The 27,872-nt window shown below is 40.6% G+C and overlaps 1 protein-coding gene across 3 annotated transcripts in view; it reads right to left on the bottom strand.

Moving 5' to 3' along the window:
- SNRK (SNF related kinase) overlaps positions 1-15,547 on the bottom strand; it is a 44,378-nt gene extending 28,831 nt beyond the window's left edge. Inside the window, exons 1-3 of one of the 3 annotated variants that reach the window (XM_067291436.1) lie at positions 15,311-15,547; positions 2,413-2,511; positions 375-1,068 (exon numbers count right to left, since the gene is read on the bottom strand). In XM_067291436.1, coding sequence (XP_067147537.1) covers positions 375-963 — 589 coding nt within the window. In that variant the 5' untranslated portion in view covers positions 964-1,068; positions 2,413-2,511; positions 15,311-15,547. Of the gene's footprint in view, positions 1-374; positions 1,069-2,412; positions 2,655-15,260; positions 15,282-15,310 lie in introns of those variants that run through there. The other 2 variants (XM_067291437.1, XM_013950806.2) reach the window with 2 other exon arrangements.
- Positions 15,548-27,872: the final 12,325 nt, after the last annotated feature.

The raw sequence follows: 27,872 nt of genomic DNA, 5'->3' as shown, positions 1-27,872 counted from the left end.
TTGGCCAAACTAAACACAAAAGAATCACTTTATATATATTAAAAAAAAAAATTCTGAAAAAGCGATGGATTTTCTAACAAAGCAAGTATGAATATATGCAATTGCATTCACCCTCGCGTTAATAAAGTTACCATAATTATTTATAATGAATATGATCACATCATTCCATATAAAATAAAAACTTTAAGCATTTTTGACAATTTTTTAATATTTCTTCATTCAAATAAAGCTGTTCAGTAACTTTCAGCTTATAGTATTACTTCTTGCCGATTAGCTGGCTTCCACATATGGCGTTATGTTGAAAGGGAAAACAAAGTGGTACAACATCACAGTACTTAAACTTAGACTACTGGTTGAACACAAAGAGGACTTACCCACTGCTGGTGCATCATATTCATCCCCAAGTAAAATCTCAGGAGCAGAATATGCAAGAGATCCACAACTTGTGGTGAGCTTCTTTCCAGGCTGAAATTTGTTGCTGAAGCCGAAATCAGTCAATTTCACAAGTCCTTGTTTTTCAAAGAAGACCACATTCTCTGGTTTTAAGTCTCTATGAACTACATGCAGTTTATGGCAGTAGGATATAGCATGAACTATCTGAGCAAAATATTTTTTTGCCAGATCCTCATTCAGACCTTCTTCATGTTTCATGATGTAATCAAACATATCTCCTCCATCACCTAGCTCTAGGATAAGATAAAGCTTAGTCTGGGTGTCAATCACTTCATACAGCCGTACAATATTGGGATGCTGTACAAGTTTCATGCATCTGACTTCTTGGAAAAGATGTCCAGTGGCTAGAGTGTCCAGCTTGGTCTTATCAATTACTTTTACTGCTACTTTTTCACCTGTAAAGACGTGTCGAGCAAGTTTGACCACAGCAAAATGACCTCTGCCCAAAGTTTTATCCAAGTCGTACAATCCTGCAATTTTTCCATCATATCCTCGTTTGAAGCCTGCCATACTGTTTCAGGAGATGAAATAACGTTTAAACTCTTTGGAATCGTGATCTTTTCATATAAGAGTATCTGATGCAAATAAATAATCCATTGTCATGACCAAGCATACCTAAAAATAAGAGACAAAATTATATATTTGTGTAAAATAAGCAAAATTAACAACCTGTAATTCTCCTGAAGTTACATTAACACATTACTATAGACTACTTACAAAATTCTTCAAGAGTGTTTTGAAAAGGGTTTGATAAGCAATGGTGTGGTGACCAGCAGCTATCTGAAACCATATTATCAGTGTGCCTGAAGAAAGTGAATTTCAACAGCGCAGCAATGAAAATTCTTCTGAAACTAGATTACCTTCATGTTCTTGAGTTAGAAGCCTCGCAAGTAACACTTGAGAAATCAGCGCTACGAAAAACTATTGCTAAAGATGAAAGCCACAGGATTTCCAGCTACTTTAGAAATCAGCTGGGCAGCACAGGAGGAACATGCTCAGTTTAACTTAGATTTTCTGGCATCCAATTTTACGTTGCAGCAGGAAACTGTTCTCTTGTAATACAAAGTTCTGAGTGCATGACTTTGGACTTTTATCTTCGCCCTTTTAACAGCTTCCTGTTTAGCACAGGTCAGACTGACATACAAGATTTCATTTTGTTACTCTGGTAAATTTAAGCATAGTTAATCAATACTGTAATTACAACAAAAACAAAGCTCTATAGGCTGTAATGAAACATTTGGGTTGGATGTGCTCTCAGTGCTAAATAAAAACATTTTGTTAAATATTTTGACTGCAATTATAAAAACTGGTGAAAAAAAGTTTGCATGCAGGCTGCGTTATGTTCAGCGGTTCTGGGAATGAGTCAGGGGAAGGGGAAGAAACATGGTAATGAAGAGAGAGAACTCAAGAGTTCAGCTTATTTGTGCTGAACTTCTGCTTGCCAATTAATTTAGCATTTAAGCAAGCAAGGACCGATGTACAAAATGGTCATATTCAAACCTGTTTGTGAAGGTCTGATGCCTACTTGCCATTTTACTTCACACAAACAACTTCCCCAAAACTTTTCCTGCATCTTTAACTTGAATCTGAGTTTACTAACAACCTGTAGTTATCAAAAAAGCTAACCATTCCTCCTACCTTGAGTACAAAGCAGCTAGAGGTATGAAAATTAGATGGCTTATTGCCAGCTAAATAAAAAGCAGAAAAAATAACTCTTTAGAATATGTTTTCTCAGTTTCAAAACTGAACTTCAAAAAGAAAAGCTTTGAAAAGGAGCCTGGCAAACAAATAGTCCCCTTACATTAGTTATTCTCAAGCTGAAATGTAAGCATTAGATTAAAAACACTCCCTGCTAAACAAGTTATTTCACAAGCAGTAAAACTAATGAACCAGGTTTCATATGGATTCAGTTACAAGGCTGGGGTCCTATGAGGATTCTCTGATGTTTAACAAGCTCACCTTACTGCTTCTCTCAGCTGGAGCCATGATATAACTTCTTCTCTATCCAGCTGTCTATTTCCAAAAAGTCTGTAGGAGTTCAGTTTGAGACCTCCACCCCTATAAAATTTGAATGAGATAATCAACTTCTGAAACCTCACAAGTTGGCCAAGGAATAGGATAGGGGCAATTACAAAAACTTTGTTCCTTTAGAAAAAGCAAGCTTTAGAAAGAAAGAAAAAACAACTTAATTGTTTGAGGGGGTTGGGGAGGGTGCTGGGTTTTTTTCTTTTTTTTTTTTTTAACTGCACCCGTTCAGTCAGCTATGAAGCACGATACTTCCGAAAAATCTTCCGAAAAATCTTCCAAAAAAACAGTCCATTTCATTAGTAGATATGATAGTATCAAAATTTGGCACTGAGAAGTCATTAATATATACTATAAACTTAGAGAAAAATCTTTCTTGAAAAGTTATTTTGGATTTGGCTAGGCAAGTTACACTAGGGAAACACATGCCCATAAAATTAGAATGAAAATGACCAAAGCTTAAAAGAAACAGTCAAAAAACGAAGAGCTTGCTAGCAAACTTAGGACATAGCCTTTCAAATCCAGAACCTTCCACTGGAAAAGCAAAACAAACCTATTTTTCAAATCATTCACACATTTCCTCTAAGACACACCAAGTATATGATATACTCTCAACCCCAAATAATTCTGTTCTCATACATGTAGGAAGGTAAAGCACTGCACAGATACATACCACATACTGCAGTACGTACTGCATAGATGCGTAAGTCACAACTAAAACCCATACTATATTTGGTAATTGTGCCTCCAGAATTCTCCTCAAAAATACCTATTACTCTTCCAATAACCACCCAACCAGCACAGATTCCTTCTCAGTCTTCCTTGTGCCCATCTAGCTAAGTGGGTTTACTGGACAAACAGGAAGGGAGAAAGGAAGCAACTACAATTCAGAGAAGGAGGAAAAATATTTCAGAGATACCTGAAAGGGGACTGAAGAGAAGCAACAAGCAGTTTTCATACCAGTGCTCCAAACAACTCCTCATACTTAAGTCTAAAGGAACCTCTAGGCAGATGCTGGTCCAATACAGTGCAAGAGTAATGTACATAGAAGAGCCTCCTCTGGTTGGACAATTTCGTATCAGGCAGAGAGAGGCTGCTGGTTCTGGGAGACTGATTCTGTACTTATTCAGAAGCAAGCTCTTCATATTTTAGCAACTGGCTTTCACATATGGTATTAAAATTGCACACCAAGGGTTGCTCTACACACAAGAGCTGTAGAACTACAAAGGACTGAAGCTTCAGTGGGGCTGGCATGTATGTTTCCTGACAACGCCCCTACTGCTGGTCTTACATAAGTTTCCCCACCTCTCCGAATAACCATGCAATACTATCTCATTATTATTCCAGAAAGTACCAAACTAGACAAGAACATACCACATTAGATCAAAGGCCCACCTAGAACAATATTCTACCTGGCAAGTGACCATTAGAGGATGCATAGGGAAGAGCATAGGGAAATGGCAAATGTAACAATACATAATGAATCCCTCCTTATCTTTTAACAGGTTCAAGCTTCAACAGGCTTGTGCTTCTTTGCATCAGAGGACAGTGACTTTGTGTTTAACAACCCTTGATGGATTTTTTTTCCCCCCTATGAAACTGTGCAGCTTTATTAACCCATACAAATTTTTAGTGTCAAGAACATCCTGCAACAAGGAGTTTTATAGCTTAACTATGTGTATGAGAAGAATCACTTCCTCTTGTTTTGGACCTCCTGATAGTACATGCATCTTCTCATCTACTGCCTGTTCCAAAACAAGAATTATCAGACCCTATTTACCTTGCCTCAAGTGACTCATGATTTTACTGTCTCCTTCCTCTCTCTCTTCAGTATAACAACTTGGTTCAAGCTCTAGTCTGTCACTCCTTGTACAGAGGTTATTCCATATCTTTCAGCATTCTTCTCACTTTTCTCTACATATTTCCAGTTCAACTATACTTCCTTTGAAATTGAGGAAGAGGAGACCAATAGCATACACTTCATTCAAGATATACATACACAATGTGCTGATATTTTATATTATAATATATACATATTCTTAATATATAAATATTCAAACATAATATTCTGTTTGTTCTATATTTCTTTATGTCAATTTTCTTTTTGACTACTACTGAGAACTGACACAATGCTTTCATAATTATTTATTATAGTTTACAGTATTCCATCATACTGACCTAATCCCTACAATGCAGGCTAAAGAAAAAGTAATCCATGAACATACATAAACTGCCTACCCTTAATCTGTATGAAGCAGTAAACTATTCATCAGCTGTGCCCCATCCAGTTATGAGACTACAGAGTCTGAATCCTAAATGAATTGCAAGTATTTTCCAAAAAAGTGCTTTAAAGAACTGCCATCTCCACAGCACCCTAACCAGATCCTTCATTGCTTCTATTAAACAAACAAAAAAAAACACAAAACAAAAAACACTACAATCAGAGACGATCATTTTTAACTGCTACTAGGCATAGCCTATACCCACAAATATGTTTTTGCCCATAATGAATCCTATATTCAATATTCCATGCTAAATTGATCTTTTTTAGGCCCCTTAAAGCAGTAAAAAAAAGTGTCAAAATAGTTAGCAGCCATTCTGCAATACAAGCTGCCAACAGCACAAACTCCAGCACTCAACTTTTCACAGACTGTTTCTCTGTTGAGTAATAAGTCACATTCAAGACTTAAACCTCTATTCACAAGAATTCATCCCATCCCACAAGTCTGGCCAGGTCATGGAACTCCTTTACTCCCTCAGGAATCGCAGCTTTAACAGACATTTTCTGTTAAGTTCCAGATTCAAAAACAACACTTGCACACACTCAAAACAGAGCTTTCTTAGTGTGTGGCACACCAACCTAGGTTTTGGTATTGGAAGTAGTAAGAATGACTGAGGTAAAAAGACCTCAGTCCCTTTTGACTTAGCTTTTCTCCAAATTCTAGGAAAAGATTACATCCCTGGCAGAGAAAGGGGAGAGAGTAAACCCAAAGAGATGTAACAGAACATAATTTGTCTGAATTTAAGTATCTACAACACTCAGCTGCAAGGAAGGGATTTATACATAATTATTTGTTCACTTGGCACATTTTCAACCATCTTTATATAAACTCAACATGAGATTTATTTCTAGATGACAGTATACACAAACATCAACCTGTCAACAAAACTCCAGGAAAAATCAGCTATGCTTAAGCCCCTGAGAAATAAGTCAAACAGCAATCAATAGGATAAAAGCTCACAGAAATGGAAGATGAACTACACTTATTAATGTTGCAGCCCCATTACCTGAAATAAAATGAATGCAGATTCATTAATAGTTTAACTTAGAGCTTCCTCAATAACAGACCAACTAACTTTTAATTCTGTGGTTTTAAAATAAATCTTCAAAGCTAAACACAAGGATCTTGGATATATACATAGTCTGAAGTGAACATACCACAAGTAAGAATTGTTCATTAGTAGAAAATGGATGCAAAACTGTCATAGTGCAAATATACAAACCTTGATTACAATTTAAATATGTTGGTTTAAAAAAAATGCAGTTACTACATTAATACTTTTCAGAGCACTAACTGGAAATCTAGATTTTCTTTTTAGCACTAGCATTACCCTGCCAGAGAAGACAAGTAATTTCTTCTTCTCAATTTCTCACTATGAAGAAAGCAAAACTTTGAAAGCATTTAAGGATCACCTAAGTGTTCAGTTTCACAAGGTACTAGCTTCAGAGCAGAAACCAGTTTGTCACCTCCTGCCTCTCTGTGACCCCTCCTGCGCAGTTCATTGTCTCCTTAGTTACACCAGTAAAGCTTTTGGGGATAATTGTAAACTGAATCACCAAAAGCTTCCAGATTTAACGCAACTACTACCATCACCCCCCAAAACAGGGTTAGTTTTAATCACTGAAATGATCCGATTTACAATATGAACTTGAACAGCTTTACCAGCACAACTGAGGGAGCTGCAAACTGTAGCACATGACAGAATCATGAACCAGAACTTCAACAGGCCACACTTTGGCAACAAACTGAACTACAGCCTGAGGAAGAAGATGCAAGAGCCAGTTATATTGTTGTACACAGAAAATGTTTACTTGCATTTCCTTTAATTCACATCATCTCTAGTCTTTTATGAGCTCATTTTTCAGCATTAGTGAGTTTGGGTTTTCTAGCTGGTGAGCTTTACTAACCATTAGCAGCATTTAATCCCTGTGTGTAATTATGGTTTCCAGAATAAAGTTTTCCCTAACTATACCAGCATTCAGCTACACTCCTGATACTCATTTTATGCAATGCAGACATTTACCAATAAATAGATTCCGAACAGACCCTTCCTACCATAAAAAAAAATCTCATATACTACTGTGAACAGCTTTTTTTTTTTCCCTCAAAGCAGAGACCTGCAGAGGCAGTTCTGTAATATCACGTGCATCTTAAGATGTTTAACAGTACTATGATTCAACAATCTCTAAGAGATGGGTGAACAGATCTCCAATACACTCTGTTTAGAAAAATAGCACATTTCAGAGACACTACTTCTTCCTTAAGCAATTCACCCCGTCCATAAAGCTTCAATTAGATTATACATGATGTATAATATCAGCCTAGTTCATCTTACCTTAATTTCTGTATTAGTTTCGTACTGTAGAAAATGAAGATTCAATGTCTTGTTTCAACAAAAGTTATAATACTATCAGTACAAAAAGCTTCCCTGCATTATTGGGCTAACAAACATGAAATCTGAAGTAATCTTGAGCTGGATTCATCTCGCTACAGACAGCTAACCATTCCTGTCTCCCTTCATGATAAATGGAGATTCAGTCAACACAAGAAGAAGCCTACAATGAAAGGAATCACACCCTAAAGCAGATAGCTAAATAGATAAAATCAATCATTTCTTAAAAGCACATATGTTTTCATTTTCTGTAACAGGAGTTCAGGATGACTAGTTCAGAGAGATGTACACATAGCACACATCCAAGATAGAGTAAATGAATTTCATCCTGTCCCACCTTTTGGTCTCCTGTGCCTCAGATGATATACAACATCGGTATTAATTATTTATTTACTAAGTAATTATATGTTGAAAGTAAGTCTTGTGCTGCTACTCTCCCTGAAATCAGTACACCAAAATTTTACACATACTGATCACAGAGATTCAGGAACAGTCTTTGACTCAGGAAGCCATTTATACGAATTGCTAGAATCCAAGAGTATATTGAAGGAAATATCAAAACCAATACATATATCTAAAAAGGCAAGTACACTTTTTCATATTAGTCCTATATTCCCTATTGATGTTTTATCTGCCATCCTGCTGTAAGACACCTTCATGGTTTAATCTACATGTCTATCTTTGTGACATGACGAGCCATTATTTATATGAGAGGATGCTGCACCTTTACTAATATGTGAATTCCTTTTCCTGCCAGGGTCTGGGACCACCTTTCCTTTTATATAAGTAAGGGAAAGCCAACATGCTAGAAACAGGTACGAAGCAAGAAGTGTCACACAAGTGAAGTGTGAAGAACATACACGCTTAATGCATATCACGCACTCAAAACTAGTGTGGTCTTTCCTCTGAGAAGGGAACTGTTCAGACTTCTGTTGTAAGCACTTTGTTGGGATGTTCTCATGGAAGTTGTAATTTGGACATCATAGTGATGTCAAAGAAATGATGTCAAAGAAATGGTTATCTGAGTCAGAAAAGTGCAATTTAAAAGGAAGTATTGTGTGTGTTCTGAAAGACGCATGCTTACTCACACAGCACTGCCATTGGACATGTCTCAGTAGGGCACAGGAAAGACTGAGCAACACTTGGATCAAAAGTATCTAACATATATCCTCTCTCAAAATAGTATTTTTTTAGAGACATTGATTTTACCATTTTACTAGTGTATTTTTGTGCACACTCAATATTCCTCGAATACGCAAGGCACCATATGGGACTTAAAATCTGGAGAACCTGTATTTTCCCTTTGTTTCCCCACATAGGTGGGGGAGTCCAGCAAAGCCCTTTCTTCTCCGCCTTCCTGTGATCTATGCCTTCACAAGTACCATTCAAAGGTACTCAGGAGACAACAGCAAACTATACCTGCCCTACAGCCAGACACTTTACAGATGCAGCATTCTTATTGGGGAAGTGGAGGGGAAGAAGGCAGGTTTTATAACTCAGCCCTTATGTCCACAGTGCTATCTGATGCTGTATTTTTACTTTGCAAGACTGCACCACATCTTCGCCTTCACTGATGACAATCCCATGGCAAGATCAACTCTCCTGCTCTTGACAAGTTCCACAGTACAACAGTATTGTAGACTTCAAGACATACATGCTTTTTTCTTTTATTTTCATATGAGGCCTCATCGTCAGCTCTCACAGCAGCATTGCCCACCTCAGAGTCACTACTGAAATGTCAAGATAAATCAGTGAATCTCTCTATCATTCAGCATGACTACACCTAACATGATGAAGAAAGATAAGAGTTATCAATTAGCTACATGTTCCAAATCTAAAGAGAAGAATTCACCTGCATAATTTAATGGTATTCCCTAGTTTTAAGTAGTCTTCAGAATTTTGCTTAGAAAAGGTATGAGACAAAAATGAAGCTGCCAATTCCTAATAAACTTTATCCATTAAACATTTGTGAAGGCTGCAGTCAAAGGTCAACGTTTCATTATTTTAGAATGCATTGCAGGCATAAGAGCTATTCAATAAGAGCTTTAACTCTTCTTAGGATTCAAACCAGAAATAGAAACAGAATACTAAACAAGAATGCTGCAACTGTAAGGTCCATTATTCAGTGAATAGCTAGAGGTAGAAATATTTGGCAGGCTAATAAACTTAATAAAACATTGCTCCTGAACCCATAAAAGGGGTGGGTGGGTGTACACATCTCTCTCTCTTATAGATTTGGGAGAAATATAAATGTACTAACTTATTTTATAATTGAAAATTATGAGAGTTCGCATGACCTGAGAACTAAGAACAAGGCTTTGAGGCAACTCTGATGCATTAAAAGCTAAATTTAAAAAATATATATACATGATACAAGACGGAGGAGATAGTAGATTAAAGAACACAGTTCTGTCTTAGACATGATGCTCCCAAACTTTTAGATCTATAAATTGGTGTCAAGAATCTTATTTTCTTGTAGAGGAGCACAGCCACATCAAACATGCTAAGTTTAAGCTTCGCTGTTTGCAAAGCTGCAGTAAATGGTTTGCAAAATATCAGCAGAAAGCCAACTAAAGTTTGAGAACTCTGTTGTAGAATCTCCCCTTTACAGCTGTTACCTTCATAAGGCTTCAATAGAGTCAAGTGAAAAAAAGCACCACTGGATCTGAATTGGTTTTTCAAGATCCCTCACTAAGTCAAGACTGCATGCTTCCTTTTTCTTTCATGAAAGTTCATTGAGTGAAAAAAATAGAAACAACACTTACATAAGTATATATTAAAAAGCAATAGTGATAACAAGATTATGATTACAGAATACACACCAAAGCCATTAAGCAGACAGATGCACTAGCAGTGATCAAACTATTATCCACAGACAAACCCATCATCGTCGCTGGCAATGGTTCCAACTGCCTCTAGTTGTGAAATGTTTTAAAAGCATAAAATACTTTCATAACTATGCAGCTAATCACTGTAGTTCACAAGGCACTTTTCATTTCTAAGAGGACTTATTACACAAGACATAAATGCAATCTACGCTATGGGTCTGAGAATTCAACAGCAGCTTTACACCATTTGAAGACTTCACATCAGCCACAGCTCCAAAAGCAGTTAATTTCATGTTGCGCCCATTTTCCTCTTATACCTAATCTCAAAGTCCGTTACGTAACTGAATGAAAAGCAATGTACAAAACCCACACCACCACCTTGTTTGCATATCAGATGCTTCAGCAATACTGACCACTTAAGATCTAAAGCTGCTAAGAGAACAATGCAAGATCTGTCCAAATGATCATGTCCTCTACATTACCTTCTGCAAGTTAATACGTGATAAAACAGTATTTTTAAAAAGGTCTTGCTCCAAAGTTTATGATACCTATTACTATTTTCTTTTTGTACCTTTAAATCAGTTATAAAACTTTGTTCAGACAACTGATGTTATAATGCATAATAAATTAGTTTCAACTGAAATAATAAATTTCTGCAGTGTTTCTGCAGTACTCATTGACAGAAACTTTTCATCAACTACAAGAAATTAACATGGATATCTTAGTTATAAATATTCATAAATCTAACCAAGCAAGAACTGATACCAAAGAAGGAAAGTCTAAAGATCATGGAAATCAATATGCTTTTTGGTCATTTTTGTATATAATAAAAATAACTCACGTAGCTGGACTCCTGAGTCCAAGATGCTACTTTTCAAAGGCTGACAAGCAGTATCAAAAGAGCTTCCCAAAGGCTTCACAATTCTAAACCCCATTATGTTTTCCTCTTTTCTTTGTTGTTTTCAAAATAACTAGGAACATGAAACTGATGAAGAGATACTTTGCATATCAGAGAGAAGTCATATTATTCTGATTCAGGATGGTATAACTATCTTTTATACAGGACATTACATCTTTTTTTATTTTGAGAAAGTTCACTGCAGGCATTTTATAAAAGACAGACAAGTCAGACTTCTGTCCATCAACTTCTGGACTGTTTTAGAAGAATCACCTCATCTACTCTTTGTTTATGACATCTTAGAATTGTTTCACCATTTCCAAAAGTCTATTTATTAACATTTTCAGATCATTTATGATACTAGTTTCGTACCGCCTCTCCCCCTCCAGTTCCTAGGTAAGCAGAGCTCCATATTTCTCTCCACCAGAGTATACTGAAAACACTATCAGGAGCACTAAACATTCCACTAGTAATCATCAAGTACTTCAAGGGGGCTTAATGTTTTAACAATAATGATATAATCCACTGTTGTGACACCTAACAATATCTTTGGTCTAGAAGCACAAACATAATTTTCTTTATTCAGTATCAAGGGAGGTGAAAGTGTTAAACATTGGCTCAAATATGAATATTCAGATGCAAATAAATGTAGGTATTGTTAGCATCTATTATAAATAACAGCATTTTCTACTAAATTTCTCAAGCTCAAATTTCTCACAGCTCAAATTCCATAAAGCTTAATTTGTTTAACAGCACCTCAGATAATGTAAAAATTCAGTACTGAACTTACTTGATTAAACTTACTATTGAAATACTGACATTTTCTCTCTAGGATACAGACTACTTAAACCTTAAGAAACAACACTTATTTCAACCCACAGCTAATCAGTTTCAATACTTCACCCTCACTCCTAGCATCCTAAATTAGTTAGGAACCATAAAAAACATGAAATTCACCATGCTTTAATATAAACTAAAGCTATAAAAGTCTAAGCTATCATCTCTCAAGCTAAGTTGGTTTAGGTCCAGTCTGTAACTGCATAGGAAACTGCTGTAGAAAACACAGAATGACATATGAAGCAAAAAGTAAAAAACAGTCTGTAAAAATCAGCACATCAGTGCACCAGTATTGTGATAGAAGGTTGCTGTGCAACTGAGATTTAGTTTTTCAAGAACTGAACATGCTTCATTTCATGTTTTGCAAGCATTAAAGACTACACAGCACTTTTTTCCCTCAACAGTCCTTAACATTTGTGACCTCATCAGTTTATGTACATTAGAATTCTGCCAGGTTAAGTTATCCTAGAATTGCAAGTGAATATACAGTTTTTCAAATCCTCTTAAGCTCTTACATAATATTGTGTTTTAAAACAACAGCTACTTTACATTTTTACAGATGATGTAGCATTTAAGCATTTGAAAGCAGTGTGGCAAGCAATACACGCAGAACCTCGTACGCTACTGAAGTTAGCAGTTTATGCAATTTAATACTAGTATATTCACTATAAATTGCAGTTCAGCAATATAAACAGAAGTCAGTGTCCCTAATCCAGGCAAACTGTCTCATTTTCTTATTTTAATACATAATTAAGAAACACTACCTAATAGAAATGGACAAAAGTTCAGCAAGAAGTTTTAGAGCTACAGCACTTCAGCAGATTTTTGAAAACAGGGGAAGATACAAGAAAAGAATTGCATTAGTTTTGTGAGAGATGCTTTCTATGGAAAAAGCTAGCTAAACTAGGATAGTGTGCCCTTGAAAGAGGGACAGGCAACAAAGCAAGACAAAAAGGCACTAGTTCAGCATTACAGTTGCTAGTAGACTAAAAATTACAATGATACACTGAAGGTGTAGACTGCACAAGAATTACTCAAACATGATACTGAAAGTATGGAATTAAAAGAGCCTGAGAAGAGACCAGGTTGGTCAGAACAGCGCATGAGGAAGGTGACTACTGCAAGCAGAAGATTGCCTGCAATAGCATATTAAGCGTATGCTTGTTTTTAAAATATGTATCAAGAAGTCTTGACATGCCATTTGTTTAAAATAATCAGAACATAGACTATGAATCTGCAGTGCAAAAGGGAACAATGACTATGTCAAACCACCCACACTGCATGCAAATAACTGGTCTTGTAGCAAGAAAATTCAAATATAAGGAACATCAGTAACCTGTAGAGAAATTTCAAGAAGCAAGAAGATCTGTACTTTCCTGCTTCTCAATTGTGCATACAGAAAAAAATTCAGCTCATCAGTAAGTTCACTTAATATGTCATCTGCCCTTTTCTCCATTTTTGTTGGATGCCTCAGGTGTGAGCCACAGAGATTCTTTCAAAAGAAAGAGATAAGACTTTTGTCTTAGAAGATATCTCCTCTTCCAAGTACTCCTCCAGCATTTAGGTTAACTTCTTTTTCCAATCACTTGAAATGTAGTGTCATCATTCACCGGTTCTCTGGGCATTTAGAGTATTCCAGGAAAAACATGTAGAAAAAGCTGAATTTTTTCCCCTCTCACTTTTTGTTGTGAAATTTTCAAATTCAGATTTTTCATGCACCAGAAGTAAAAGGGACAAAGCTTATTCTATTTAAGTTTCATTAACATTTCAAAACATTTCACAATATAGAATTTGATTGCATTACATAGCAATGATAGTTCAGTCTTGTAAATTTGTTCGGAATTCTTTTTTTTCCTAAGTATCAGCAATAGCAAAAATAATAATCAGCTGAATTTTCACTTTCTGTGACGTACTTTAAGCTATCAAAAAAATCCCATCCATTAATCCACTCCCTAATGGTGCATGTCTTCCAAGAACTGCTTAATTCTAACATAAAAACATTTGCTTGTAAACACTGTTTTATATAGATTCATTTTGCTGAGATTCATTAAACTTGCCCTTCCCCAGAGCCTGGAGATCTAAATACATCCATAATAAACAACTCCGAAAAGCAGCCTATATGACTAAGTAGTGACTGCACTACAGAGGGCAGGCGTAAGCAGATTTGCACGCAATTCATTCATACTAGATGGCTCTAAGTCACACTTTAGCTGTTCCAGGAACTGCAATGGTATCATTGAGGAAACCACTTTTTTGCATATCTACTCCTAACAAGCTCTTGAAAGCAAGGTGATCAGTAAGAAACTATCTGTGCCTACACAAAAAAACTAAAGGTCTTCATATTCCCATTTCCCATGCAAAGCTTTTTTCCCTTAGTTGCTAGCTTTTCTCCTTCACAGGTGTTCTAGCATCACTTACCAATAAAAAAAAAAATCCAGTTTGAAAATAGGTCACATTTGTCTCCAACCACCCTCAGGCCAATATAGGATTTTTCCCTAGTGTATGTTCTCCAATACTTTATGCAGTCTGTGTATTAAAATAATAATAATAATAATAATAATCTGTCCTTTAGCTATTACTGAGGTTGCAAATCAACAACAAACGTTTTAAAAAGTCATCTTCCATAAATTTAACTAGTGGAGAACCATATGGGTGCTAAAACCTGCCCAGCAAAGAGCACAGAGACCTTTCCAGGACATATCTACTTATCAAAACGATTTCTATAGTGACCTAAAGGCAGTAAATTCAATACAACGAATATATTGACAGAAGCAATGTAAGTATTGTCAAAGAACAAGGGATATCTGTGCTTTCGGTCTTTGTCAGAGACATGCTTCAGCTCCAAGCAGGAAAGACACCAGCTCGCACTCCGAACAAACCTGTTGGCTATGCATCTGGTTCCAAGGGGTAAGATGCACTGTCATTCCCCCAAAACGCACCTGTGACTGGACCGATTCTCTAACCGGAGGGATTTCGCCCTACTTGTTTATTTTTTATTTTATGTTATTTTTTTCCAAGAGACAGAAAACACGAGGCGGAGCTGGCGAGGGCAGCAGGGCGGCGGAGGGGCAAACTCGCCACCACTTTTCCCGCGGTGACCCTGCAGTGCGCGCACACGGAGCCGGGCGGACACACGGACACGCGCAGGGTCAGATGTCAGTGGCGCGGCGGGCAGCCTGTCTCACACACACACGCCTCCCCACACGCGCTGCTCCCGCTGCTGTGGGAACGCAGCGCACCGACACGGCTTGCAGAGGACAGGGCTCGCGCGGGGCACGGGAGGCTCCCTCCGAGCCCCCGCCGCAACACCCGCCTCTCCCCCCCTCCCCCGCCCCAAATCCCTCTCCTCAAGCCCCGGGCGGCACCGACACACCGACCTTCGGCGGCCGGGAAACGTCCCCTCGCCGCCTCCTCCCGGGCCGAGGCCGCCATTGGGCCGGTCGGGAGGAGGCCGGCGGGCGAGGCCGCCTCCAGGAGAAACGGAAAGACGGCGGGAGGGGAGGAAGGGAGCCCACCACACCCCACCGGGCCGGCCCCATCCTTACCGGTCCAGCCCGGCCCGGCCCAACGCCGCCTACCCCCGCCGGCAACTTACTCCCTCCGGCAGCAGCGTCTCCTCGGGCCGCCGCGCCCCGCGCCGCCCCCAGCATGGGCAGCACCCGCCGCGACTGCCCGCGGGAGCGGCGGCGGGGCCGGGGAGCGCGGCGCTCGAAAGGGAAGGCAAGGGAAAGGTCAGAGCGCCCGGCGGGAGCAGCGGGGACCTCGGCCGGGCCGCAGGGTCTCGGGGGCGGCGGCTGTGGCAGCTCCTGCCCGCGCCCCGCTGGCTGCCGCTCCGCCGGGCCCCGGCGCCCGCCGCTGCCGACTCTGAGACGCAACTGACAACAACGGCCGCGGCGGCTCGCGGCGAGCCGTTGGGGGGGGGGGAAGGGGGCGGGGCGGGGCGGGGCAACAGACACCCGCGCGAGCCCGCGAGCCAGGGGCCGCTGCGCCTGCGCGCCGGGGAGGCCGCGCTATTGCCGTCACGGCCGGCCAATGGGGGGAGGCAAAGCGCGCTCGGCAGCAGGAGGGGCGGGGCCTGGGCGTGCGCGAGGGTGGGGGCGGCGAGCGGGGAGGGCAGGGCGGGGCAGGGGAGGCCGCCCCGGCGGGTCGGGGCGGGGCGGGGCAGGGCAAAGCAGGGCGGGCGTTGCCCGGGGCAGCGCCGCCGGCCGGCCCGGCTCGGCCCGGCGGGGCTCCGGCCTTCTAAAAGTGCGGGGCAGGGTCAGCGTCAGCCCTTGAGACCCCGGGGCGCGCCCAAAGCCCGCAGGGCCGGCTTCCCCGGTGGCAGCGCTGCGGCAGCTTGGCCGGCGCCCTTGGCCCGGTACGGAGGGCGGTGCTGAGCCGCGGGGCCCGGTCGGCGCCGCCAGACCTCGGCATCGTTGTTCCCTCGCTGATCAGACCGCGGGGGGACGGGGCGGAAAGGCGGGCTTGTGTCCCAGTGTCCGTGGGGTCCCGTGCGGCCAGGCGCGCCGCAGTGCGATGAGCCGGCGAGGGCTGGGGGTGAAGCGGGGTGGCGAAAGTAGGGGTGGTGAAAGCGTGACACTGAGGCTAGGGAGAGAAAATAGGCCAGGGAATGAGCCTGGCAGGTGTTTCGGAGAGAAACAGCTGTACATCTGATGTAATGAAGGGGAGGGAGAAACCTTGGAACGGTGCGACGGCAGTATCCAGGCTCCTCTGTGCGACAGGATACGTGCAAAGCCTTTGCTCACCATATCAGAAAGGATGCAAGACTTCCCTCCAAAGATCAAGACAAGAAAATCTTTGAACAGCCAGGGAAAGACTCAAAAGCGGCACGTTGCGTAGTACCCGTTCTCAAATAGAAATGGCCAATAAAGGCATGTGGAGAAAGAACAGAAAACCTCATTATACCGAAGCCCAATTTTAAGAAGAATGTTTGATATCTACCTTTCTGTTTTCTCTATGTTTGACAAAGTTTATGTGTCATTCCTTCATGAAAAGATTATATTACACTTCATAGCAGGGGCTATTGAATTTCCTGTGTTGCAACCAATAATTTGTGAATAAACTCAACTAGAAAATACAGTCAGGAAACTACTAAACTGAAATAGTGTGATCATATGTAATAAAAGAGACCTCATGTTTTCATATGTTAACATTACAAAAGAGAAATAGAAGAAAATACATCAAGATTTTGAGATAATGTTGATTTGAATCACTGCTTCTTAGTGAAAATGAGATTTTCATTTTTGCCATCATTTACAACATTCAATGGGCCTGAATCCCCACTCTTACACCAATTTAAAACCAGTACAACACAACTGATTCTTGAATTTGCAACATCAATCTGATGTAAGAGATTGCAATAACCAGCCCACCATCTCAGGCTGCCTGATGATCACTGATTTCTCAAATCAGTTTGCACTGTTGTGCAGCATGCACCACTTGGATTTCTGAGCCTACAACAATCAGATCAAGTCTAATGTTTGTTGCTCTGTAAAGTGAATTCATTTTCATTCATTTTCATTAATTCAATTTCATTTCTATTTTATAAAAGCTGTGATTTCCTTTTTTTTTCTGTTTGAGTTTCATTTCCATTTTGGAGAAGGAGCATTCATACGAAGAACATATACACATGAAAGTCACAAAGATTCTTCAATGCAGTGCTACTAAAGGCCTCCCTTTGCAAAGTATTTTGGCCTAAAGGATTGTTCTGTATTTGTGAGAAATCATATTATCTGCTTGAAGCTGCCATGCACGGTGCACACTCGGATGTACTCAGCTACTAAACCATTCAGCGCATTTGTGTTTGTTTATGGAGGAGAACAGGTGGATGGAAAAGGATAGATTTGCAGAAGAAAATGTGATTATTTTGAACTGCAATATTGCTGTTGTGAGTTCCTATACTTTGGGTCACTATTGTGTAATACAATGGTTCTTTCACTCAGTGAGATGAGTGTTTGTAAAAGAATATGTGTGAGGCTTGGAAAAAGAGTGAGAAGATCAAGGATACATGCAACACTTAAGGGGAGACAACGGGGACTGGAAGGAGTCTAGCAGTCACACTAGGCTGGAATTCAGCACAGGCTAATATGCCGTTTTTCAGGCAATTTTTTTCCTGGCCACACTAAATTCCATGCTGCTAGGGGGAGACTGATACCATTCCCCAAACAGGCTAACGTTAATCTCCTGCCACATATACAGTCACTTACACTGGGCTTTGTCTTCAGGGGCACAAGGCCTTGTTTTGTTTCTTGCGGGGGGGGGGGGGAGGGGGGTTCACAGAGAAAACTTAATTGATATGATAGCTACATACCTGTAAAATCAGACAAGCTCCTGTAGTACCTACAGCTAGGTTGCTAGGAGAGCTCAGAACTGTGCTTCTGCTTTGGTTGACCTCACCTGGTTTACCTCACAATTATAGTGAAGTGCCTCATCTCCACATTGGTTGCACGACAAGGTAGCTAATGTGTTTTAGTTATGCCACAGTGAAAGCACACCTCATTCATCGAAATGCAAAGTGGTGAAAGTTTTGAGGCTGTTTCAGTGTGAGTGAGACTTACATAATGACTTTGGACCAGTCTTTGCCGATCTGTCCGTTCTCCCTAATAACCCTGAACCCACTGGCCAAATCTGCGTTAAAGGGCTAGATATCACCAGGATAATGTGTTTTCATAAGTATCATGAAACTAGAGCTAGGTAGTGGAAAGTGACCCTACCCGTACTCCCAGTAAAGCAAAAGCTGCCGTGTGAGCTTACACTTTATTAGTCACAGAGGATCCACATGGATGAGAGTGGCTTTTTCCCCCTGGGATGGAAAAAGCGTCAGTCAAAAATCACACTTGATTACACACTGGATAATCCAAGCATGAGGCACAAATCCATAGGCCTCATTAGTTCCCTTTTATTATTAAATTATTACCAGTTTCCCTGACAAAGCAGAACAAAGCAGAACAAAGCAGATATAGAATAGTAAGATTTATACTGAGATTATTCGTGACATTCAGATATTACATTTCTTAATAGTCTTGGTGCTTGCATTTGAAAATCTAGTACATTTCCATCATCAGAGTAGGTAACTCGGGTTTCTGTGGTGATGCAGAAACTGCAGCAAACGTCCAAAGGAATCACACAAAGCCTCTTTTCTGAATTCAAACCTCAGCTGGAGTTAAGACTTGCAAGGGACCTAAAGGGCAACATGAAGAGCTTCTGCCAGAGCTCTGGTAGTAAAAGGCTGAACAAGGAAAATGTTGCTGAATGGGGCAAATAATCTAGTAACAACAAAAAAGAGATAAAGCTATGTTACTCAAGGCCATCTTTGCCTCAGAGTTCACTAACAAGGTCTCCCAGGTCTCCGTGTTTAGAGACAGGATTCAAGGAGGAGAACTACCAACAGGGGATGAGGATTGAGTCAGGGATTACTTGAGAGGGCTCAACTGAGAAACATCCATGGGACTGGGTGAGCTACATCCAAGGGTGCCAACAGAGCTGGCTGATGTCACTGCAAGGCCCCCTTTTACCATCTTTGAGAGGTCATGGGGACTGGGGGAGGTCCCCAATGACTGGAGAAAGATAAATGTTGTTCCCATCCTGAGAAAAGGCCAAAAGGACAATCTGGGAAACTACTGGCTAGTCAGCCTCACTGCAGTCCATGTGAAGATCCGTGTCCTCTTAGAAGACAGTTCTGGGCACAGGAAGGATACAAAGGTGTTTGGAGCAGTCAGCATGCATTTACCAAGGGTAAATCATGCCCCACCAAGCTGATTGCCTTCTATGATGAAATGACTGGATTTGTGGATGAGGGGAGAGCAGCAGATGTCATTTGCCTTGACTTTAACAAGACTTTTGACACTGTCTCCCACAATAATCTTATATTCAAATTAGGACATTATGGTCTGGATGAGTGGACAACCGGATGGATAAAAGACTTGTTGGATGACTGGGCTCAGAGGGTAGTAATTAATGGGCTCTATTCTACCTGGAGGCCAGTAACAAGTACCACAGGGGTCTATCCTGGGACCTGTCCTATTTAACATCTTTATCAATACCTAGGGGAGGTGACAAAGTGCCCTCTCATCAAGGTTGCAGATGACACCAAATTAAGGCTCAAGGGTAGAGCTGCCATGGACTTAGACTGGAGGAATGGGCTGACAGGAACCTCATGAAATTCAGCCAGGACAAATGCAATGCCCTGTGTCTGGGACAGACTAACATCTTGCAGGGTACAGGCTGCGACTGCCTGACTGGGGACCAGCCCTGCTGAGAAGAGCCTGGGGGTCTTAGGGGACAGTAGGTAAGCAGGAGCCAGCATGCCCCTGGCAGGGATGAAGTCTAACAGCACCCAGAGCTGTATCAGCAGGAGCACGGCCAGGAGATTGAGCGAAGTGACTATCATCCTCTGCTTGACACTCAGTAGACCTCATCATTACATAGTTGCTCCATCACGCTCCAGGTCTCTCCAAAAGGTCTCTCCTCCCTCCAGGAAGGAGAGAAGGGCACAGACACCCACAGGCAGTGCTGTCCTGGGCGAGGAGAGACACAAAGCAAAGCCAGTGGTACTTTAGTGCTGTGGAGGAAGAAGGTCTGTGCTTCCTGCTGGGGGTGGAGAGCTGCGATTCCAGCTGGTGCCAAGGACAATTAGAGAGTTGCTGCCCGCTGTGAAAGAAGCATGTATTGTGTCTCCTCATCCCTCACTTGCTTTTGGGTCAAAGATACCAACCCAGCTGCTGATATAAATAACTGAGGCCAAGAGACAGAGACAGGGGATCATTGTACTGGCAGGAAACCTGTGATGTGGCACTACCCCACTACACCACCTTACTTACGACAGGCAAAGGGGACAAAAAAATCAGAATGAAACCCAGCACGCAGCTTTTCTGAGACCTGGTTAGCACAGAAGTAGTGCAGAAACTTTGCCCTTCCTATGGTACCTTTGTCTCACACCTAGTTCTAGCAAGCCAGTACCCTCCACAGGCTCTCACTTCACTGAAATAAGAATAGAACATTAAAAGAAAATCAGGCGTAGAAATGATGAATGAAGTCAGATATGATGTGGCCTCCTAATGCCTCGGTCCAAAAGCATAAAAATGTACGAATCTGTCTGGGAAGGTAGAGGCCCAAGGTCTGTGGACGTGCCATTAGTGTTGCAGGTGATAAACTAATTAAACATAGTAAAGTTAGGAGTGGTTCTAAGATTAGTGATTTGCATTCCATTTCACTTATGGTTTTGGGCTTGGCCAAAGTTATTTAGGGATTCCCAGTAACTCTTCCAGGAGAGCCAGAGTAAGGAAAAAGTGAGTCAGTTGCAGAAAAGAATTTCCTTAGTGCTAACATGTTACTTTATAGTAGTCATGAGTTTAACTCAAAAGTACTCTCTTTCATTCTCTGTTCTGGGAAAGGTTGGGAGGCCTTTGGGAAGAAATGCCAGGTTTCATCATTCAGGGGTCTCGTTGGCTGATGAAGACTCTGTACAGACAGATTTCTCAGAGTTCCCCATCCAGCTTGCCAGGGTAGAGGGATAAAGAAAGCAGCACTGACCCTGGAGGAAGAAGGGAAGGTGAAGTTTAGGAAGAAGTGTCCTTAGATTTCTGAAGAACAAATCCATGGCGAAAGAGTCTCTGAAAATAATTTGTAGAAAGGATTCTTTTCAATTTCTTCATGAAATACAGGGTTTGAATACACTAAATAGTAGGACGTGCAGAAAATCAGTCATATGTTTGCTGCTACAGAAAAAGTATGCAATTAATTTGTATTAAAATCAAAACTAGAATTCTGATCATGTGACCAGTTAATCAACCCCAATGTTTGTTACTGAAGCATAAGTGCTAATGGCTAGGATATGACCTATATCTTCCACAGTGCCACTTTTATAAATGAAATAAGACCATCACATCCTAAAAAGCAAATATTCAAAAGCTTATTACAGTACTATCATTGTTATTTATTTTTAGGTGTGATCAAACATGCGTTACGTAATGAAGGGTCCTTAGGAATTTCTCCAGTATGTATCCCTGCTTTAACAACAGTAGCTTCTTCCATGCACTTAAAAGAAAGCCTAATTACATCCTGTGCACTGTAGAAAATGACAAGATGGAGCACAGAAACCTGTAACTGAAGACCTGTAAAACCACATCTCAACAATGTAATGCCACAGATTTAAAAATAAGCAATGTCTTAGAAAGCAAGCTTGAGAATTGCATCTTTGAGGGCAATTGTAGACATGGGACAGCTGTAATCATTTTTTACGCAGCAAAATGTTCCATGAAATAACTGATGTTCACTTAAAAGGGCAGTGTTGCCATTTTAGAAGTGCAACATTTTAGTTTTGAAATAAAACATTACAAAAATTCATATCAACAAAAGTTTGGGTTTTTTTCTGTGTTCTAATCAATGGCTTACTAAATATCTATGCATCTGTGTGTAGCGCTGCAGCAAAGGCAGCCAAAATAATCTCTGCCAGTGCAGGAAAACCAAAATGTTAAAGCAATCTAGTTTAATTCACCTGGTGGAGTAAAGAGAGACAGGCAGGTTAGCTTTCCAGTGTTAACAGGTTTTAAGCTGCACATTCCAAAGAATTCACAGCTCCAGCCCTGGCCTGTGCTTCCCTACCAGTACTGCGGAAATTATATCCACCTACGCCTCCTCCTCAGTCTGGGCTATGGCTTAAAAGCCATGAGACAGTCCTTCTATTTTTTTTTTTTTCCCTTTCATTCAGTCTCCCTTTCTGTATCATGTCTTTAGGTAGACTGGGAAGAATGCTATACATTTAACTCATCAGATTTCTGATTTGCAAAATTACTATATAATTTCTCAATTCAGGGTGAAAAGAGAAAAAATACAGTTTTGTTGTAATGACTTGCTGTTGATGCTGAGTAGGTGCACAATAAATTGAGATCTTTGGAAGAGAGAAAGAAAGGAAAGAACCATTCTCACAGAGGTTGTATCTTAAAAAAAAAAAAAGAAGAGAAGAAATAGAAATGCAACTTCAGAAACTGATTTATTGGATCTATCACATAATACAGCAATTGAAAATTCAAACAATGCAAAATAACTATGCATGATTATTTGAACAACCAAAAGGTTTACTATGTTTTAGACAGTAAACTTTGTGCTGTTCCAGGCAACTTGGATATGTTCTTTAACATCCTTTCCCATTTTACAAAGAGAAATAATATTGGAGCCACATTTATTTTTAGTCTCCAGGTTTAACTCAAAATGAAAGGCAAACCCAAACATAATTGAATACAGAAAATTAAATTCCATTTTCATGTTTAAACAATGACATTCTCTTGCTCAAGCACTGCTAAATAACATTTGTTGTCCATTTGCAACTAGTGTATTAAAAAAGAAATAGGATGTTGTGGTTCCTAATTAGAACATTCATTCAAAAGGGTTGCCAAGCTTCAAGATGAACACGGGGATTTCTCTGCCTTCCTGCAGCAACTATTTTATAGCTGAGATGGATTTGTCACTGACATCTCTGAAGCTGTGTCAACATTTTCCTGAAGTCACACTGAGCCCTTTTTTGCAAACAGTCCCATGGAGAATCAAAGGGACAAGATTCTTTGAGGACTGAAACTGAGCGAGTTATAGCATGAGGCCACTGTTCTGCCTGTGCTCTGGTCCAGAGAAAGACCGTGATTAGTCATTCTTTAGACCCAAACCAACAAAATCTATGAGATTTTAAGTCTCTTCACTGCACCAGTTTTAGGACTGGAAATTCAAGAAAGAGTTCAGGCCCTTCATTTTTAGTTTTGAATCTTTTTTTTCCTTCCATTTGATAACTACCTGTCTAGCAGTATTTGTCCCAAGACACTATGACCACATTCACTTAAAAACTATTTTAGAGGATGCTTGAGACTGTTTATTTAATACTACTATAATGTATATATGAGTGTATATTACCTATAGTGAATATATTTTTCTGTGTTTTACATTTCACTCTGAATACTGATTGCGTTGTTTCTTGCAGACAAGCTGAAATTTTACTTGAAGATCTAATTTCAGGGCCAAATTCTGTTCTCATGTCAATGCAACTCCATTACTATAAATCAAACTCAGGATTTGACAGACTACTCCAGCTGCACCTTGCTCACTGTTCCCACTGTTCACTGCAACATCTATAATCTGCCATTTGCAAAATGAGCAACCCCCAGTGGATTATTTTACTTGATTTAATAGCCAGGTGTATGTTGCTGTAACATCAAAGATGTTTCACTTTTTCTATTTTTACCAGCTTATGTAATATTTGTGAAATTATAGTGGATTGTTAGAAATGTATTTAAAACTCTATTATAAAGCACTAATATTTAAGCTCTTCAAAAGGAACTGTACAATCTTATCTGCAAGAGCTAAATACTGTACTTGAGAAATAAGAGGCATATTCCTTATCTGTTGTTTGAAATAAGAAAGGGTGGGGACATTTCTCAACCAATCACCCATTAAAATATTTCCAGATGGAATCATACCTGATGGTTTTACATTGAAGAGTATAAATTACTGCACAGGAATATATTTCATAATGGAACAAAACAAAATATAAGCCTTTTTGACCAGTAATACATTGTGTCATAACATCTGTTCTTTCACATGTGAGTAAACTGTAATTGGGGTTCAGCTTGGAAAGATTTCTTTAAGACACAGTTTTCTCAATGTTTGTTTTAAATTACTCATTGTCTTTTTAAATTTTTTTACTGCTTGTTCTAAAATTACTGTTCTGTTTGTTTTATCATGTCTCAAGGAAACACAAGCATGTACATGTAATAAAACTGTTATGATACTTGTTTGTGCACTTTGCATGCTAGCTGACTAGGCAGGCAATTATGCTAATCTAGCTGCTAAATGTATTTATTACTTGTGCTGCTGAAGTTAGGGCCACACCTGTCTGCCCTATCTCATAACACAGCATGAGAGTTTAGGAACAACAGTGCTTCTTAAATCCATGGAAAACTTTGTAAAAAAGTTCTTATTTGGTAGATCCTCTCCACTCCTAGCATCCCAATCCCTAAATATTTGATCTTTAAGATGTTTGATCGGTAAATCACCAGGAAGGGCTCACTGCTGAGTCATAGACAGCATTTTGAATATTGCTATGACTGTTTTTCCATCTTTGGTGGATCCAGGAACTTGCTCTAAGGAGGTATGGAGAAATGCGACTATGAAGAAGAAGTTCAACCATGTCACATCGGCCATAATTGTATGGGAAATTCCATGTTTCTGCCCTTTGTAAAAGGGTCTTCACTTCTTGTGGTATAACACAGAGGATCTGCAAAAGGTTGGTAATCATGCCACCAGGAAGGGCAGGAGTCATTGTTTTCTTCACCTTTACATTTCACACACTCATCAGACGTACAGTATTAGCTCTCTCCTGAGCAAACCCAATGAGGATGTGGGTTGGAGGTACTGAAACACAGGAAAAAAAGCAAGTTATAGAAGAGGCAATAAATTGGTTACCTTCCCTAGGATGTCAGAGGAGGCAGGACAAGCACTGGGTCTGTGTGCATCTTCCTGTGTAAGCACCATGGAGGTGCAGTCTTGCCCGAAGGCCCAGTTTCATCAGGACTGAATTCCACATAAATCTGAGTGCTTAAAGTTGACCACTGGCAGACACAGGTGGCTCTGTGCTCAGAGCCTTACTTAGATCTTTGGAATAATTACTTGGAAGCCTTTGGGGTGCCAACCAATAGGAAACGGTAGGCATAGGGATTTAGGTGGAATTTAGGCCAGCTGAATCTGGGACTCAGATCAATATTTAGATTAATTGAAGGTGTTATTCACCTCTCTCCCCCGCCTCCCTCCCATTTTGGATAAACTAGCAATCAATCTTTTCTTCCTCTTAGTGGCCTGAACATTTATGCAACTGGGAACAAATCTATCCCAACCTCCTTGTAGGCTTTACACAATTAATCCTACCAACTGCACCCCTGACTTGAATCACATACCTTCTAGCAACGATGTTCAGAGCACAAGTGACTAGCTGTCAGCTGGCCAAGCTTAAGCGCTCTTTGGAGTGCATCTCCGGTTTCCTAGAGAACCTCTTCTCTGTCCTCTTTCAGTGTTTGAAGGCACCCAGGGGACATTTCATTAGTGCTTCTGTTCATGGTTTTGTACATCCCCAAGTAATCAACACATCAAAGGTGCATTTGCATTTTTTATTCTGAAGTTTCTAAAGCAGTAAAATAAATTGCTGGCCATGCAAAGCTGATTGGACTTGTAGCTGTAAAACTCAAGAGCCTTGCTCTGAAGGCCTGAAACTTGTACCTTATTCATCTCACCTACACTGCCAGTTTGGGCTACCGACCCTTACTGCTGGCTTCCATATTATCATATTGACTGGCAGGCCACTGTTCACCCAAGTAGCTACCCATGCCTTTGCTCCAATTTATTTACCTGCTATTGTTCAGGGCTACTTATTCTTCAAACATCCAAATCCTTCACAGTCTGTATTTCTAAGGTAGTCCTGCAATCGTAACGGCTTACTTCTTACTTTCCATGGTAGGCCAGCAGACTGGGCTTTTGCCAGGAAGTCTTCAGTGTATACACAGTACCTTTGCTCAAGAATGGATTACTTTTTTTTTTTTTAAGGCCAAAAAAAAAGCAAAACCGAGGGGATTTTGCCAAAAAATTTTTTGGTAGGCTTTTCCTTCAAAGCAGAAAATATTCTGCAGAGAACAAATACTTATGGGGAAAGCAAAGGCTAAACTGGAAAATTTTCAGTCAGTCTTCATATACATTCATTTATCTGTCTCCAGAGACTCTGAGACCCCTGTCACAGATGCAGGCTTGATATGCACCTTATCTTGTCTTCTCTACACATACTGGTCACAGATGTCTGAATACTACATTTTCCACAGCAGGCTGAGGCTTTAATGCTTTCTCCGGGAGGAGAGATAAGAGCCAGAACATGTGTAGAATGCATTACATTTTCATTTGTAATCAGTGATGTGTAAAGTTTTTGGAAGTTGTTGACACTGTTATGATATATTCTATCTCCATTAGAGGGACAGTGGACAGGGATATGTGGTCAGATACGATTTTGTTTGAAAAAACTTCTCCCCTTTTACCAACTCAGAACCATTCTCTGTCACTTCTGTCTCATATAATGAAATACACAGTTTTCCAGTCTTATTTCTCTTTCTTATCATTCATATTTAATGTATTCCTACCCGCTACTTTGTAACCGTTTGCATTTTATCGATTCTCAGATACAGTTTAAAAGACAGTGATTTATTATCTTTCACTTTTATTTGTGCTGACAGGGAACGTCACTATTTTTCTACTTCAAATGTAGTGTGAGGTAAAAATATTCGTGCCTGAAATTCATGAAAATGCCAAGTATGCATTTCAGCCATGCTAATTGTTATGACACAGATTTTTAGAAAAAGAAAGACGGAATTTCATGGTTAAGAGCGACACACTGTTTTCAGCTCAGGAAACTGGGTATTGCAGCATATGCAACGTCTTGACCATCCCTGTTTAGAGGGCAGTGCAGTGTCTGGCGCATGAGAGGACATTAAGGATTCAGAACAGATTTTTTTAAACTTAGGTGCCAGAAGATAGATATCCAAGGTTTTGGAGCCGAGATGAATTTAAGAGCCTCTGAGTTTGAAAGTGGAGTACAATGGCGTTTGTGCATTAAAATAAAACCTTTAATTCAGTGTGAAGTGCTGGAAAACGATCCAGAATATCCCCTGTGCAGGGTGGGGTCTGGGGTAGTAGTGTGGCCTGCATCACTGTCAAGGTGCAGATGCTGCAGAGGGGAGCAGGCCTGGAAACCGGATGGGACAGGCGCCAGCCGTGGGTGCGGGAGCTGCAGTCGCGGGCACTGCCGTTTGCTGCTGCTGGTGGCCGAGCGAAGGGCTGGGGCTGGAGGTTTGCTGCTCCTCCCAGGTGGACGCTGCCAGAGCAACGGTCAGAGCCTCCTGTGTGCAGTGTCATCTGTTCTGCCCTCTGTTCCACTCTGCTTTGTATGTGAGGCTTTTTGAGGACAGAATAGGGGAAACAGGCCGCAGTACTGCAGCTGCATTAACAGTAACCAGACCCCTGTCTTCTGGCTCCCCTGACAAGGCTGGTGCAACTGAAGAGCTAACAGAGGGCTTGCAGAGGGCTGACGTAGTGATGAAATGGGCTGGCAGACGTGCTGCCTGACAGCAGTGACCTATTTG

The sequence above is a fragment of the Apteryx mantelli genome, chromosome 2 (assembly GCF_036417845.1).
Source record: "Apteryx mantelli isolate bAptMan1 chromosome 2, bAptMan1.hap1, whole genome shotgun sequence".
Classification (NCBI taxonomy): Eukaryota; Metazoa; Chordata; class Aves; order Apterygiformes; family Apterygidae; genus Apteryx; species Apteryx mantelli.
The sequence above is the reverse complement of the archived record's forward strand: the minus strand, read 5'-3'. Positions and strand labels throughout refer to the sequence as shown.